At 39.7% G+C, this 18496-nt stretch overlaps 1 protein-coding gene across 1 annotated transcript; it reads left to right on the top strand.

Moving 5' to 3' along the window:
* The first annotated feature begins 16340 nt into the window (after nucleotides 1-16340).
* On the top strand, nucleotides 16341-17876 carry LOC133824244 (uncharacterized). Its single transcript, XM_062257108.1, has 2 exons — nucleotides 16341-16648; nucleotides 16826-17876. The coding sequence occupies exons 1-2, from the start codon at nucleotides 16341-16343 to the stop codon at nucleotides 17874-17876; spliced, it is 1359 nt and encodes a 452-aa protein (XP_062113092.1).
* The last annotated feature ends 620 nt before the right edge of the window (nucleotides 17877-18496 follow it).

Here is an 18496-nt window from a genome sequence, read left to right as displayed (position 1 = left end):
TGATAGGTAAGGTTGTATATGTTTGCCATTCCATGCTCGTGGCACCAAATCCCCATTCAATCTTGCCAATTTGTAGACGACAGGTCGGATAACCGATTCGATCTGATAAGGTCCTTCCCAATTAGGCCCGAGCATGCCAGTAGATGGGTCTCGCGTAGCTAAGAACACATGCCTTAGCACCAAGCCTCCCAAACTGAATTTTCTGTCTCGAACATTTTTATTGAAATACCGGGTAGCTCACTGCTGATATGCTGCATTTTTTAGTTTAGCCTTGTCCCGTCTTTCTTCAATCAGGTCCAGACTTACTTCGAGCTGGGATTGGTTTGAGGATTGATCATAAGCGTGGGTACGAATGGTGGGTATTTCGACCTCGATTGGTAGCATAGCCCGCATCCATATGCCAGAGAAAAAGGGGTATGTCCTGTTGAAGTACGAGCTGTAGTCCGATATGCCCACAAGAGTTGGGGCAACTCTTCGGGCCATTTTCCCTTAGCTTCTTCCAATTTCTTCTTCATAGAACTCTTCAGGGTTTTATTCACAGCCTCGACTTGGCCATTCGCTTGGGGATGGGCCACAGAGGAGAAGCTCTTTATTATCCCATTTTTCTCACGAAAGTTGGTAAACAGTTCACTATCGAACTGAGTACCATTATCCGATACTATCTTCCTTGGCATTCCATATCGGCAGATTATATTTTTTACCACAAAGTCCAGGACTTTCTTTAAGGTAATTGTTGCCAGAGGTTCAGCCTTGGTCCACTTCGTAAAGTAATCTACCGTGACTACTACGTACTTAACTCCTCCTTTGCCAGTTGGCAACGAGCCTATGTGGTCAATTCCCCAGACCGCAAATGGCCATGGGGAGGTCATCATAGTTAGCTCAGAAGGTGGAGCTTGGGGGATTGTGGTGAACCGCAGACACTTATCGCATCTCTTGATGTAATCAAATGAGTCTGCTTTGATAGTGGGCCAGAAGTATCCTTGGCGTATAATTTTCTTAGATAGGCTATGCCCCCTAGTGTGGTCCCCACAGAATCCTTCATGTATCTCTTCTAGGATCTTCTTAGCCTCGGGTGGAGTCACACATCGGAGTAGTGGCATAGAGTATCCTCTTCGATATAGCCTTCCTTCCACAATAGTGTATCTGGGAATCTGATACATCAGTTTTCGAGCCTTGTTCCGTTCTACTTGGAGAATGCCGGTTTCAAGGTACTCAACTATTGGGGTCATCCAAGTTGGCTCGGAGTTAATCATGTAGACATCTTCCTATCCATTCTCGCTTATACTAGGTGTCGATAGATGCTCGATTGGTACAATGTTCAGTTCGTTGACCTTGGTGGATGTGGCGAGCCTGGCTAGGGCGTTTGCATTCAAATTTTGTTCTCGGGGAACCTGCTCTATTGTGTAGAACTCAAAATGTTTGAGAGCTGCTTTTTCTTTTTCTAAATATGCAGCCATTCTTGTCCCACGAGCCTGGTATTCCCCTAAAATTTGGTTGGCCACCAACTGCGAGTCATTGTAACAATGTATCGCCTTAGCCTTGAGTTCCTTGGCTATTCGAAGTCTTGCCAGTAGAGCTTCGTATTCAGCCTCGTTGTTAGACGCTTCGAAGTCAAATCTCAAAGTGGATTGAAATCGACTCCCAGTTGGGGTTATCAGTATGATTTCTGCCCCCGATCCATTTTTCGTTGGAAGACCCATCGACATAAAGTTTCCACAGCTCGTGGGCTGGGGTTATAACTTTGTCGCCAGTCATTCTAGTGCATTCCTCTATGAAGTCTGCCAAGGCCTGTCCTCTTATGGTTGTCCTTGGATGATAAGTAATCTCGAATTGCCCGAGCTCAACAGCCCATTTTAGTAATCGGCCTGAGGCTTCTGGCTTGGATAAGACTTGTCGTGGTGGTTGGTCGGTCAGCACATGGATGGGGTGCGCTTGGATGTAAGATCGGAGCTTTCGAGATGAGTGAATTAGGCTGAGAGCCAACTTGTCCATTAAGGGGTATCTCGATTCTGCCCCCAGTAACCTTTTGCTGACATAGTATACTGGCTTTTGCACCTTCTATTCTTCCCTGATGAGCACGATGCTAGTGGCGTGCTCGGTTGTAGCGAGATATAGGTACAAAATTTGTAGCGTCCCAAATTTGTTAATAAGGCTTAGGGCCTTGATTAGTGTGCCTGGAGGGCAATAAGTGATTTATTATTATTATATGCGAATTTGATGAGTATGTGATTAGAAATGCATGTTTAGATGAATTAAATATGCATATGGGCTCCGTCTGGTTATTAGGGGCATGTTTGTACTTTTAGCCCGGTGAGGGCATAAATGTGATAAATGTGGTAAATGCGATATACTTGTGATATATCTATGTAGCGCGGTCCGAGACAGTCCTTGGGAGTTGTCAGCCAGAAAGTCACAACGGGGTCGAAAATCTGACTCGGGATGAGTCGAGGGGTAATTCGGGTATTAGATGTTTTATGGGGTTATCAGGTTATGGAAATAAACATTTGGAGATATATTTGAGGTTAGAATGTTTAAGAGGGAATATTGGGGAAAATTACCATTTTTCCCTCGGGGACGTTTTCGGTACCCCGAGCCTTTGAGGTAACCTTAGAGACTAAGTTAAATAAAATAAACTAAGGATATGTTCAGAGTTTTTAGAGGAACCGACCCAAACTCTTTCTCTTCTCTTTTTCTTGTTTTCTCTCAAACTTGCCAAGGGAATTTTGAAGGGAAAGCTTTGGATTTGAGGCTGGAAATTGGGGAGGTCAAAGCAAGGAGCAAGGTTAAAGATAGCTGAGAGTCGAATTATTCTTGAGGTAAGGATCTAAGCTTGAATTCTGTTTAATTTTCCTCTGTTTTGCTGAAGTTTGAGGGGTTAAAGCTGAGATAATTGGACTTGAGTTAGAGTAGGATTTTGGCTGGTTTCTTTGAGTTTATGTGCTGCCTAAAGTGTATTAGGGTGATTATGGGATTCAATTCTATTGTTGGGGTGTGTTTTGAATGATTTCAGGGGAGTTAGCTCGAAAAGTTTGCATGGGAATTCTGGGTTTCAGGCTCGCATCGCGGCCCTGTTCTTTGGCGCCGCAGCCTGCTTGCGTTTTTAGGCTAGTGGCCTTCGAGGGAATTTCCCAGGCGCCGCGGCACAAGGTTTGGGCGCTGCGGCCCTAGGCTGGCAGATGTGAGGCAATTTTGTCTCTGTCTAGGGGCGCACCGCGGCACTTAAGGGAGGCTGAGCCACGGCCCAAATGTATATTTTTGGCAAAATGAGGGTTTTTAGCTCGGGAACTTGAACGTTAAGGCTCGGGAAGGTTCCTACTACCTAGTTTGGTAGAAACCAAGGTCCCAGAGGTTTGAATTATGACTCGAAACTATTTAATGGATTAGAACGTGATGGTTGATTATGGTTCATGCGTTGTGACTAGGATTTCTTCAAGGCTCGGGTTAGAGGATTGTGCTCGTGATCGCGGTGCTTGGGAAGCTCAGGACACAAGTAAGAAAATGGTTGCTCCCACAAAGCTTGTATGCAGGGTAGGGCCCTATATGATTGTGTTGCATGGCGTAGCCCTTTGATTGATTTTATTCATGTTCAGTATTTGCTTTATTATGCTATGTATGCATTTGTGTGAATGTTCGGCAAGAGCCGGGAACGACAAAGGGCCAAGAATGGCGTTAAGCGCGTGGATTGCAAGGCCGAGTGCGGCAAGGGGCCGGGAGCAGTGTTTAGCACGCGGAGTGCGAGTTGACAGGGAGAGACCCTAAAGGATACCTGGGATATCCTTACGGTGCAGATCGCGAACCCAGGGCCTGGTAAAGCGCTTGGGACGGCATGGTCATATTTGTATAGCCTATTGATGGCCTGTTTATATGCTAAGTGTTTGATATGCATAGGTTATCTGTTTGTGAGGGTTTTCTTGGTGGGCTTCGGCTCACAGGTGCTCTGTGGTGTAGGTAAGGGCAAGGGGAAAGTTGACCAGCCATGAGCACGGAGAGCGTGAAGCGGCGCGTACCTATTTGGCCTGCCTGGCTGCCACAGCGAGGGGTATTTTGGGAGATGATTGTACTGAACCTAGATTTTATCGTTTAGCCGACTTTGATTATATTTTTGGGTTGTAAATATTTCTAAATAGTATTTTGGGATCCCGAATGTTAAACGTTTTATGATTTTCAGTAAATAGAATTGTTTTCAAAGTTTATGACTCTGATTATGGTTTATTCACACTTTTTCCTTAAAACCTCGATTAGCTAGTTAAATGCATGTTTTAAACTCACTTAATAACGGCTCTAAGGAAGTAGGGCGTTATGAAATTTCTCCTGTGATAGGTTTTGACAAGATACGAGGCTTCGCGAGGTGCTTCTTGAGCTCCTGAAATGCTAGCTCGCATTCCTCTGTCCACTCGAATTTTTTGCCCCCTCTCAAAAGATTGAAGAATGGAATACAACGGTCTGTAGATTTCGAGATAAACCTACTTAATGCCGCCATCCGTCTAGTCAAACTCTAAACATCCTTATGCTTTCAAGGTGAGGGCATGTCAATTAACGCTTGGATCTTGTTAGGATTAGCCTCTATTCCCCGAGCATTCACAATGAAACCTAACACCTTCCCCAACGATACTCCAAAAGAGCATTTCTAGAGGTTGAGCTTCATGTTGTACTTCTGTAGCACGGCAAAACATTCTTCAAGGTCGTCCACATGGTTATTGTTATGTTTAGATTTAACTAACATATCATCAACATAAACTTCCATGTTATTACCTATATGTTCTGAGAACATCATGTTTACGAGTCGTTGCTATGTGGCTCCAGTGTTCTTGAGCTCGAACGTCATGACATTGTAGCAGTACAGTCCTTTATCTGTCACAAAAATCGTATGCTCTTGGTCCGGGGCATGCATGGCAATCTGGTTATATCTAGAATAAGCATCCATGAATGACATAAGCCCGTGCCCAGCTGTGGCATCTACGAGTTGGTTGATCCGAGGTAGGGGAAAGCAGTCCTTAGGACATGCTTTATTGAGGTCTGAGTAATCGATATAAGTCTGACATGTTCCGTTAGGATTTGGAACTAACACTAGGTTGGCGACCCAATCAGGGTAGAAGGCATCTCGTATGAATCGATTCTCCTTTAACCTATCAACCTCTTCCTTCAGGGCTTTCTTTCTGTTGTCGTCCAGGAGTCTTCTTTTTTGCTGCTTTGGGGGGAAGCTCCTGTCAATGTTAAGAGCGTGATGCCCCCTTTTAGAGTCCCGATGCCAGATGCCTTACAGACGAAACTGCCCCCAGCCTTACTAGGGTGGGTCTCCTGAGCAGTACGTTGTAGGTCGATGGAAGATCCACTACTATGAATTCCATCATCTTGGTTGTTAAGACCGGGAAGTCTCCCAAGGTTACGAGGAGTTCGATGGATCCCATAAAGGCAATCCCTTCTCCTGAAAAGTCATACAACGTCATTGCACAGGCCTTTAGGTCGCGAAGTGTGAGTCCCATCTTTTCTAAGGTGGCCTTGTAATTAAACAATAAAACAATGAAGCAAATGAATAATGAAGAAAAACAAGAGGATTTTTACGTGGTTCAGCAATTAATTCTGCCTAGTCCACGAGTCTATGTTATTAAGACTTGGGAGTTTTCTAGAAACTTTTCAGAGAAGAGTTGCCCAGAAATTTCTCTCCATAAATCAGAAATCGGGCCCTTACAAATGGTGATTCCTTCTCTATTTATAGAGAAGGTTGCAGAGTTCATTCCCACATATTTCGGAAAGATATTCAGTAAATCAATTGAAATAATGATATTAAATGCATTATCTCCTATATACACGGAAACATCCCATGAAGACCGGGAACGGATAACAGATTAAATGATATCCCTTAAATATTGGGATTGCACAACAATAAACATGTTCATACGTAATGGGCTATCCCATGTGATTCATCAGATCTTCGAGATCAGCAATTGGCATTGAGTATGTTGAGACTTATGGGTCAATCACGAGCTCGCCACCCAACTTCGCACTATGCTCGAGACAAATAGGTGCTGACGAGATTGTCACATCTGAGCTTGCACTTCCCGAGCTCGAGCTATCTCGTCTGAAGACAATTGGCAAACAATATATTCAAGTTTCGTGCCATTGCCCATCACGAGCTCAGAGAGTATTCGAGGTTACACATCCCCGAGGTCATTGTTTTACTTCAGAGAGGTTTAATGATTGAACCATATGATGTCTGCATATATTTCGAGCTCACACCTGACGAGCCCAGCTTTTGGGGTCATAACTTCTTATCTCGAAATCTGGGTGTAACAATAACAAATCATGCAAGAGAAAGAATAAGTGCTTATAAAGGTCTGCATTCAATCCCTGACACCACTTAGGTCCGTCATACAAGTTTTTGGCAACCAAGCCTACCAGACATCACTTAGGTCCTTCATACAAGTTTTTGGCAACCAAGCCTACCGGACATCACTTAGGTCTGTCATACAATTCTGAACACTTACGAGGTCCAACCAAATTTATCTCTTTGTACTTGAAATTTTAGGGTCATACAAATCACTTAAATGTCATAACTAAACTATCTAAATTTCCTTAACTTGAGTGTGGAATAAGAGAAGAAATGAGAGATTTCTTGTGCTAATAGATATCGCCCAAAACCTTATATATAATATATAAGATTTAAGATTATAGACTCACAATAAAAACTAAACTTCCAAAAACTCCAAACCTCATAAAAGTCGTACATTTACCCTAGAACCAAAAGATTAATACTTCAAAATCCCAATCCTTCACAATAATGCCTATCTCCAACAACAATACAAAGAGCTTGATACTTGGGGTAATTTCAGCTATATAGTGGTTTGATAGGGTTTAGTGTTTCAGCTATATAGGGTTTATAATAGCTATAGTGTTTTGAGGCTTAAAAGAAAAATAGAAGAAGAAATGAATTCCCGAGCACATTAAAGGCAATAGTGGTTAGGTGTGTTTATGGGAAAAAAAATATGAGAGCTTTTGGGGGATGAAGGAAATGCAGGGGAAAAAATATGGAGAGGCTTTAGTGTGAAAAATGATGATGGGAATAGATCTATTTATAGGCTCCAACCCCAACCCCAACCCCTTTCCTTAAACTTCTCCTTCACCTTTTAACTAGTTTAAATTCAAACTATCCCTCCACTTAGGTGGTTTCGACCAGCCTCTTAATGCCTCATTCTTGGTGCTACAACATCTCTCAACATGACACATACACTAACAAGTAACCAAAGTGGTCAAAAGTTATCACTTGTTCCTCCAAAAACACTCCCACGCCTACACCTATTATGTTCAAATTCAAAAGCTTTCAAATGGTTTCAACTATCACCTAGTTCAAGCTTAGTGTGACACCTGTCTTGGTAAATTCAAAATGGGTCAAAATCTAGCCTATTTGTATGCTACACGCCTATGACTATGTTGTCTTCAACTTGGTTCTTGAATTTAACTTTGCTATCTATTTAATTAATTCATGAAAAATTCCACCTAATAAAATTCAACTTTTGTGACTTACTTTAATGTCACATGCTGATTAATGCCCAAACGTGACTTTCATTAAGCGGTAGTCGTAGTATAGACGAGCGGTCGATTCCACAAAGAGGTAAAGAAACAAAGAGATAAATAAAACGGTTAAAAGGTAAGTAATATAAGAACAGTCAAAAGAAATAATATTTTTGTGGATTTGTTTGTTTTAAGGATTAAAATGAAAGACAATAAACAATAAAAAGGCTTGGTGAGGCATCGGGGTTCCACAACATATTTCGGTCAACCATTTACTTTGATAATTTGCAAATATATTTGAGTAACAAAACTACATACTTGAAGTACATGCACATGTTATTGTTATGAGAAACCTAGAATCGACATAATACGGTTGGCAATAAGCAGTAAAAGGCTACTCACAAAATCACAAATTAAGATCTCGGGCTAATACTATTGTTATGAGAAATCTACAAGGGACACTATACCATCTCGGCGATAATGCAGTAAAAGACTACCCACAAAATAATAAAATTAATATAAATTATTTTAGTAAAATTACATAGAAAAATCTTAACTGAATCTATATAAAATTAATAATAAATATTAATTGCATAAATTATAATAGAAATAATAAAACTCAAATATTTGAACATTAAAATACTTTTACGAATTCAAAATAAAAAGATTACAAAATACAAAGCTTAAAGCCTATCCTCACTAAAAGAAAATTCTAGCCTAAGTTAAAAGTAATTCTCACATTTTCCATTGAAAATGTGAGAAGACTAGGCTTAGAGATAAAATGGAGAAGAGAAAATAGAGAGAAATATTAGTAGGGAGAGAAGTGTGTAGAAAAGGTGTGTTGAATGAGTGAAATTATGATCCTATTTGTAGGAAGAGAAGGGGACTAAAACACAAAGTACAAAACTAAAGAGTACAAAAGAAAAAGGACTAAAACATAATTAAAAGAACTAAATAATAATATAATGTTAATGGCAACTCTTAAATCCACACAGGTTTTATGATATCATCATTATATATAATTGTTGCCATTAATATTATTATTATATCATCATTATTATTATTGCATTTATCCATATATATGACCCGATATGTATTGTTGCTACTTTCTTGTTTATTGCAGGTGGGAGACATGAAGGAAGAGCTGCTGCATGCATGCACGGAGCGCGAGGCGGGAGACAGCAACTTGCGTGTCAGGCGGCTGCCAGAAAGGTGTCAGGTAGAGCGGGTCGGGTCGCAACTGGGTCAGGCGCGGGTCGGCTAGGGCTGCTGGAGGACACATGTCAGGCAGAGAGCGCGCCAGGTGGTGCGCTGGATGCAAAGGACAAGCAGCCCATTCTGGGATTTGCGAGGTGGGACCTGCTTCTCTGGGCTGGTGGCTTGGAGAAATACCAATATTTCACTTTGTTTTTCAGTTTTAATTATTTCTTTCTCTTTCTTTTCAAAATGCAACATAATTCCTACAAAAATAAATCAAATGAAATCTAAACTAAATATTTCCAATTGTAAAATTTATTCCAATAATTTCTTGAAAATATTAATTAAGACTCAATTTTCTTTTACATTTAAGATCAATAAATATGCATTTTTGAACACTATTCACAATTCCCAACTGGCCTATTGCTAGTCCCTAGCAATTCAAGCGGATAAAAGTTATTACCAAGATTAATTAGTGAGCTAAATTATGTAAAATTGCCTAACAAAAAATATTTAGTGAGAATTTAGAAAATGCTACTCAAAACTATCAAAGTTGCAATTCAAAAGCTTTGTGTGTGAGCACCAAACCATATCGTTCTTTCCACAATCCTTAACAGTGTCAAAAAATTTACCAAACAATAAAGTCTCAACTCCAAATCCTCACAAATGTATTTAAAATATTTTTAAAGGCGATGGTTGGCACCCTTGGAGTATGAAATTTATCAATTAACACTCAAAAATGGATGTTATCGTTTTAGGACAAATATTGTTAACGAATATTGATCAAAAGATAGACTAATCAATTAATTGGAATTTCATTGACATAAAAGACTTCAGGGTTTTACAAAATGATAATAAGAGCCAAAACAAAAAAAAACAAAATTAAATAAATAAAATACATAATTTTTTTCCTTTTTCTTTTTGATAATTTGAAAACAAATGTAGTAATCTTGATTGTGTTTTTTTTTTACAATTTTTTTTCACAAAACTACAAAAAGAGAAAATGAAGAATTTTGCTATTGTTCTTTTCATTTTTTTTGTATATATATATATATATATTCTCTTTTTTTTCATAATTATTATTTCATATATATATATACCAACTCAAATGATCAATAGAAGTTTTCAAAGTTGTTTTCTCGTTCTCACAACTCACAAAAAATTAAAAGCTTTAAACTTTAGGATGTTTCTCAATTGAATGTGTTAATAAATTTCTTTTCACATGTTTAGTTGTGCATGAAATTATTCTAAAAAATTACTTCCTAATAGTAAAAATAGCAAACACTATCTCACAAAAAAATTTGTTGTCATGAATTTTGCAAAAATTTAACTCAAAATATCAATATGGTAATCAAAATATATTTCAACGCATGAATATGCTCACTACCCCCAACATTAAATAAGACATTGTCCTCAATGACTAATGTTATGCACATTGTGGGATCAAAAAGAAAAATGATAACCACCAAACAACAACAAAACCCCAAAAAAAGTAAAATTGTGCAACATAAAATAAAACATACTAAAAAAAGGAAAGATAAAACCTGATCAGTCTTTGGTAGACAAAACGTCGCTCTTAGGTAAGTCTACCAATTGCATGTGTTGTAACTATCATGTATCAAAAATGAATTTTCTTTTATCCTGTGCCTCAAAAATGGAAGCATTAGTAACATTTTCAGGATAAAGAAAATGTTTGATTTCGAAATTGCGGAGGAAATTGTATGAATGTTTCAATGCAATATTTTATTATTTCCTCAATAATTAAGTCTATGACATCAGTATGACAACTCTCGTTTTCCTTTAGAGTTGTTGGAAGAATTTATGTATGGGAAAGAGTTTCACTCCAAATGGTAATGGCATCATCCTCAATAGGTTTATCAAAAATGGGAGTATAGGATGGTGGCATTGTATCATCTTGTGATGGGAATGGACTTAAATTATGTGAGAGAAGAATGTCAGTCCATTTCGAAAATTGAGCCTTAAGTTTCTCCATAAATTGTGTATTAAACTCTCTTTGTGCCTCCATAAATGTGTGTAAAGTGTCACCTAAGGAATTCCTATCAATCCAGGCATTATATGGAGGTTCATGGGGGAAGTTAGGAAAATTTTGCTCAAAATTAATTTCAGATGGTCCATGGTTGTTGTACTCAGACTTCCAACTAAAATCTACGGGGTTGTTCCAACTAAAACAATGATTTCTATGGTCGACTCTTTCAGGGTCACAATAACGTTCATCATAATCTACATCGGGAGCCTTGTAACTTTCTCTATCAAACTCAGTTTTTAAGACCTCAAGTTCGCAGTACTCTCTTACACTAAGTTTGTATGCCCCCCTAAAACGGCTAGTCCCTCTATAGCACTAGAATTATGATTGTTTCCGAACGAAGAATAATACATTGGAAAATAAAGCTCGAAACCTTTCTTTTCTTCTTCATTCAATTTTTTTAGATGAAAACAAATCAATAATATAACATAAATTAAAAAATAATATTGAAATAAACTAAAATAAAATAAGTGACTAAAATAAAGATGAATGATAATCTCAAGAAATATTTTCTGATGAGGAAGATCAGGTTAAAACCGCAACCTCAGAGAAAACTTCGAGTTTCAAAAAAAAAAATTTGGACAAACAATCTCAAGAAATCTTTTCTGATGAGGGTGATCAGTTAAAACTGCAACCTCAAAGCATACTTCAAGTATCAAGAGATTATATTTTTATTATATGGAAGGTTTAACTGTGTAATAATGCAAGTATATTTTAAGAAATATTCCTATAAGTATTGGGAAGATTGACAAGGAACCACTTGGCCTCCACTCGTTAGAACTCCCCAAGGTTCAAAAGTGAAGAGGGAACGCTAACATAGACATTGAAGCCAATTCAGAATAATCTTTGGTTTCTACTTGTAATATTATACAATTATTCCTAAAAACAAATTTAGTTTCTTTTTTTTTTGTATTTTTATAGAGAAAAATATATATAATTACTTACCTCTTTACCTTTTTAAATGAGAGTCTTTACTTACTATTACCTCCCCTGGAAATGGCGCCAAAATTTGATTAACGACCAAACGTGATTTCTGCTAAGCGGTAGTCGTTGTATAAATGGGCGGTCGATTCCACAAGGAGGTAAAGACACAACGAGACAAATAAAACAAATAGAAGGTAAGTAATATAAGAACAGTAAAAAGAAACAATACTTTTGTGGATTTGTTTGTTTGAATGACTAAAATAAAAGACAATAAACAATAAAAAGGCTTGGTGAGACATCGGGTTCCACAATATATTTTGGTCACCTATTTACTTTGATAATTTGCAAATGTATTTGAGTAATAAAATTCCATACTTGAAGTACATGCACATGTTATTGTTATGAAAAACATAGAATAGACATAATAACATTGGCAATATGCAGTAAAAGACTACTCACAAAATAAAAAATTAAGATCTCATGTTAATACTATTGTTATGAAAAATCTAGAAGCGACACTATACCATCTCTGCGATAATGTAGTAAAAGACTACTCACACAAAAAATAAAATTAATTTAGTAAAATTACATAGAAAAGCTTGATCGAATCTATATAAAATTAATAATAAATATTAATTTCTTAAATAATAGTAGAAATAATAAAACTCAAATATTTGAACATTAAAACAATTTATAAATTCAAAATAAAAAGATTACAAAATACAAAGTTCCACCCCTATCCTCACCAAAAGAAAAGTCTAGCCTAAGTTAAAAGTCATTCTCACATTTTTCATTGAAAATGTGAGAAGACTCGGCTTAGAGACAAAATAGAGAAATAGAAATAGAGAAAAAAGATGGTAGAGAGAGAAGTGTGTAGAAAATGTGTGTTGAATGAGTGAAATTATGATCCTATTTATAAGAAGAGAAATGAACTAAAACCCAAAATACAAAACTGAAGAGTTACAAAAGAAAAAAAGACTAAAACATAATTAAAATAACTAAATAATAATAATATAATGTTAATAGCAACTCATAAATTCACACACATTTTATGATATCATCCTTATATATAATTATTGCCATTAATATTATTATTATATTATCATTATTATTGTCTTTATCCTTATATATGACCCTATATATATTGTTGCTTCTTTCTTGTTTGTTGCAGGTGGGAGACGTGAAGGAAGAGTTGACGCATGCATGCCCGGAGCGCGAGGCAGAAGACAAAAGCTGGTGAGTCAGGCAGATGTCAGGCGAAGTGGGTCGGGTCGCGGTTGGGTCAGGCGTGGGTTAGTTGGGGCTGCTGGAGGATTTGTGTCAGGCGGAGAGCACGCCAGGTGGCGCCCTGGCTGCAAAGGACAGGCAGCCCATTTTTGGACTGGCGAGGTGGGCCTTGATTCTCTGGGCTGGTGGCTTGCGAAAATAGAAAAATTTCACTTCGTTTTCAGTTTTAATTATTTCTTTCTTTTTCTTTCAAAAATGCAACATAATTCTTGCAAAAATAAATCAAATTAATTCTAAACTAAATATTTTCAATTGTAAAATTTATTCCATTAATTTCTTGAAAATATTAATTTAGACTCAATTTAATTTGACATTTAAGATCAATAAATATGCATTTTTGACCACTAATCACAACCGCCAACTAGCCTATTGCTAGTCCCTAGCAATTCAAGCGGATAAAAGTTATTACCAAGATGAATTAGTGAGCTAAATTATGCAAAATTGCCTAACAAAAAATGTTTTGCGAAAATTTAGAAATTGCTATTTAAAATTATCAAAGTTGTAATTCAAGAGCTTTGTGTGTGTGTGCACCAAACCGTATCATTCTTTCCACATTCCTTAACACAAACAGTATCGAACAAATTACCATAGAATAAAGTCTCAACTCCAAATCCTCACAAAGGTATTAAAAATAGTTTTACTGGAGATGGTTGACACTCTTGGAGTTGGAAATTTATCAATTAACACTCAAAAATAGATGTTATCATTTTAGGACAAACATTGTTAGCGAATACCGATCAATAGATAGACTAATCAATTAATTGGAATCTAACTGACATAAAAACCTTCGAGATTTTAATAAAATGATAGTAAGAGCCAAAATAAAATAAATAAAATAAATAAAATATACAAATTTTTATCTTTTTCTTTTTGATAAATTGAAAACAAATGTAATGTTGATTGTGTTTTTTTAACAATTTTTTTCAACAAAACTACAAAAGGAGAAAATGAAAAATGTTGCTCTAGTTCTTTTCATTTTTTTCATTCATTTTTTTCGCATATATATAGATATATTCTTTTTTTTATAATTGTTTTTTTTTCTTTTTTTCTTTTTACAAGAGTCAACAACAACAAAAAAATAAGAAATTAGAAATTAGAAAGAAAATTACAATCAAATACAACAAAGGCTCTTTAAAACAAAAGTTATTTGTTATCCTTGTTTTCCACCCGTAACACGTGGCATGACCCAATGGGTCCAGGGGCCCTCTTAAAGAGGTCTAGGCCCATCTTGATAGCCCAATCATCCTCGAACCCAACAACCTTTGATGGGCTCGAGCATAACGAAGGAACTGGGACTAAGAAGCAGGCTCGATTCATTTTCCCGGTCCCGACCTACCTATCTCCTCTGGGACGTAAATAAGGTGATAGTCTAACTAGTCGAGGGAGATAGACCTTATTGGGATTCCAGGGAGATATTCAGTGTTACAATGTCCGTCTTGGCGAATGAACCCGAGTCTCAGTGATCAAACCAGGACCCTGGTAAGTAAACCGAGACATTATTAAACGAACCCGGACCGTACGTCTGAATAGGGCAACCCTGATCTTCCCTGATGCTGACATGTCCCCGAGAAATTCGAAAGTTGGTCTCCTCAACTAACCTGCAGAAGAGGGTACGCATGGAATGTATACTATTCCTAGGAAATAGTACTACCACTACTCTGACAGATCATGTCCCCAGGATCACCTTAGCAGCCCATGCAGACCAGTCCGAACTAACGTACAACAGGCAGCTGTAAAGGCTTGGCCACACCGCCGGCCCAATGGATTTAGATTACTACATTTTATTATATAACGTTCTTTGTATTATGACTCCATTAGTGAGTAAACCGTGATTACATCCCTATTGGGCCCGGATTAGTTCGGCCCAACCACAGTGCACTTGACTACCTATAAATAGAGCCAGTTGTGCACTATAGCGGGGATCCCAGATTTTCTCTTGTAAGTAATTACTCTTCTAAAACTTGCAGAAAACTCCTTTGTCAAAAGCTCCCTAAAATATTATACAATAGACTCGTGGAATAAGGCTCATTAATACCCCAACCATGTAAAAACTATGTTTGTTCATCTTTTATCCTTTCTTTCCAACTCTTATTTTTTAATATATTTCTTGTTTCCGAAAAAAATCGGTAAACATTTTGGTGCTTTCATTGAGAGCTGAAGGAAGCTTCAATCAATCGCAATCATTTGCAAAGAATGGTGAACACCAGACATACCGTGTTTGATCCTGCTCACCAGCAACAACAAGACAATGGAGAACCATTGCCCAATCAACCATTTCCTCAAGACCAACTTGAGGATACGCCTTTTCAGGGGCCTCTGCCCGACGACTCCCAGAACTTCAGGGATGGGGGTGACTACGACGAAGGCTATTACGAGGAAGATGAAGGGGAATATGAGGATCACAAGGCCGAAAACCCCGTTGATCTTGAAGAAAAGAATATGGAGCCTGAACAGGAGGATCCAAAGGTGGTCCGCCTTAGACAACATGTCCTGGATCAAGAAGCCAGGATAGTTGAACAAAAAGAAGCCACATGCCAGATGCAAGAGTCCCTCCTGACTTTTCAGGCCTTTATTGCTGTCCAAGGATTGGCAGCCAATCCTACAACTATTCTGCCTCCAAGAACACAGCTGCTTGTCCCACCTATCAGGACTAGTGTACCTAACAAAACTAGCCTTGTCCCTCCTCCGGGACCACATCCCAGAGCTGGCCCGTCGAATCATGCTCAAGAGAAAGGAAAAACCAAAATGGTCGATCTTGTGGGAAAAACAAACCCCCAAGAACTGGAGCTGGCCTAGAGAAATTCCCTATGAAATGGCGAATGAATCCTATCCCAGGATGAGATCATCCAAACAATCCATAAAGGAAGTGCCCGCATGGTACTAAGCCCTGAAACGTCCCTAGACAGGACGAACAGGAATGACGGTTTTATCCCAACGCCTCCGTGAACAAGGATTGCAGAGGGCACAAACATGAAGAAGAACCATAAGCCATCAGTTCGGGAGATGATACTTCCTGAGTAGACTTGCATGATGGCCTCAATGCCCGAAAGGAACGGGCCCACAATGAAAAGATTCGCGCCCGAGGAGGCGACTTGAGGAATAACCTCAACGAATGGAGGAACGAGAGAGTCCCCCTGGATGATGGAATGGCCAAACAGTTCATGGAATAGTTGGCTGCTCTTAAGAAGGTCACAGATCGCTTGGTCCGAAAAAAAGAAGGCAGAGGTTCCGATTCCAAAGAAGAGGAAAAGGAGCCATGCGCCAAACACATCTTGGATGTGGTACTACCTAAGGGTTAAAAGATATCGAACCTACCTGCCTACACCGGGAACGCAGACCCCAGGGACCATTTTTGTCCCGCTACAGTCTCCTGATGACCATGGCTCACGTTTGTGACAATGGCAAGTGCTTATGTTTCTCGATCACTCTAGCTGGACTCGGAGAAGAGTGGTGGAAAAGACTCAAGCAGGGATCAATCCAATCTTGGTTTGGATTACAGTCGGTGTTCCATAAGAAGTTTGTGGCCACCATGAAAATGGACATGCAAATGAGCGCGCTGGCCAATGTCAAACAACATCCAACGGAGACCCTCAGGGCTTACATCCAGCGCTTCACAAAGGAGGCCTCAAAAACTAAAGTGGATGACAGACAACTCCTGGGAGCTAGATCCCCTCTCTGGGATGACATGTAATGCAGTAAGCTAGCCACCCTCGAAGAATTCATCAAAAGAGCACAAGGTTTCATCAACTGAGAGGAGGCCCGAATCATAGGCCTTTGGGTGGCAGCCAACGACCCAGTTGACCACCCAAACCCTGCCCGGATACGAAGCGCAATATCTGACAAGTCTTTATCTGGCACCCCTAGTGCCATTCGGATCCGCTGGGACCCATGGGATGGCATTCATGTCCCCGACGGTCTATGGGCCCACTTCAATAGGGTACGCTACAGAGTAGCACCCACCGGGTACAGTGCTACACCTAGTGGTGCCCAAACGCCTCAAACCGAAGGAGCTGAGGCAAGTGTAAACCATTCCAGGGGAAAAAGATCGGGAAAAGGTCAAAACCGATCCAAGCCCTCAAACCTGGTTGACGAACCCCAATACACGGAGTATACCAATCTGGTTGACACTCTGGAAAACATCTATTTGGCAACGGGCAATGTAGTCCATTACTGGAAGCCAGCCCCCGTGTTCAAAGGGAGAAAGAATTCGAGGGACACCAACAAAAGGTGCGCCTACCACAAGGACGTTGGTCACACGACCAAAGAGTGTCATCAGCTGAAGGATGTGATCAAAAACCTGATCAAACTGGGGCATCTCCACCAATGGGTCAAGATGCCAATAGGGATTCTTGGACTGCCAGCAAATCCAAGACAACCTACGGCACCAGGTGCACCTAGATCGTACCAACCTCCTCAGGGAGGGTATGCTACAGGTTTAGGAGCACAGGCCCCCCAGGGGGCCCTAATGGTGCAAGCACCTGGACCCGAAATGCCATATCCTCCCGAAACTGCGCCTCTACAAGTAGATGGTCACATCGCCACCATATCAGGAGGCCCGCATCTAGGAGGGCCATCCCAGAATGATCAAAAACGATACCTCAGCAAGCTCGATCACAACCATGAGGTATGCGCCTTGATCCAAACTCTGGCCCAACACCCGAAGTTGATAAACCTGCTCATCACGTTCACGGAAGAGGATGCCCGGAACGTTCATTTCTCACATCATGACCCCTTGGTCATTGATGCCCAAATCACCAATGAAAGAGTATCTCGAGTGTTGGTGGACGATAGGAGCTCCGTCAATGTATTGTTCAAGCTGACTTTCACAATAATTGGTTTGACCGAGGCAGATCTGGCTTCATGCCCAACACAGATCTACGATTTCAATTGGGGATTCATTTCTTCCAATGGGTAAGATTCAATTGCCCGTGATGTTGGGGAACGAGATTCATGGCTCATTCAAAAATTGCACTTTCGTAGTGGTGGACTGCCCCATTGCGTACAACGTTATTGGTCGCCCTGCATTGGTCAATTTTGGCGCCATCACCTCCATCCTCCATCTCTACATGAAGTTCCCATGCGATAATGGATGAGTGGGAACTGTGCAGGGAGATCAAAAAATCGCCTGAAAGTGTTATCACGTCTCCGCCCGACCAATCTACATGGTCCGTGAAGAGCCTCTTGAAGAGGAAAATGCTAATCCAATCCCACCACCACAGCCATCATGGAGGGTGGTTTGGGAGGAGAATGATTTGGATCCATGGATAAGGCATTAGAACCCATGGAGGAGGTGGAAGAGGTGTCCATCAGTGACAACAACCATACCAGAGTAATCCGAGTCAGGAGGAACCTGAACTTGGAGGTCAGGGCTGCCATAATTGCCCGGGTGAATGAGAACCAGGATGTCCTAGCCTAGTCTCATTTGGATATGACTGGGATCGACCACAATGTCATATGTCACACCCTAAACATTGACATAAATGCAACTCCCGTCCGGCAGAAGCGGAGACCCTAGGGACAGAGAGGGAAGAAGCC

This window comes from Humulus lupulus, chromosome 3, assembly GCF_963169125.1.
Source record: "Humulus lupulus chromosome 3, drHumLupu1.1, whole genome shotgun sequence".
NCBI classification, from domain to species: domain Eukaryota; kingdom Viridiplantae; phylum Streptophyta; class Magnoliopsida; order Rosales; family Cannabaceae; genus Humulus; species Humulus lupulus.
Note: the sequence above shows the minus strand (reverse complement) of the source record. Positions and strands in the feature narration are given on the sequence as shown.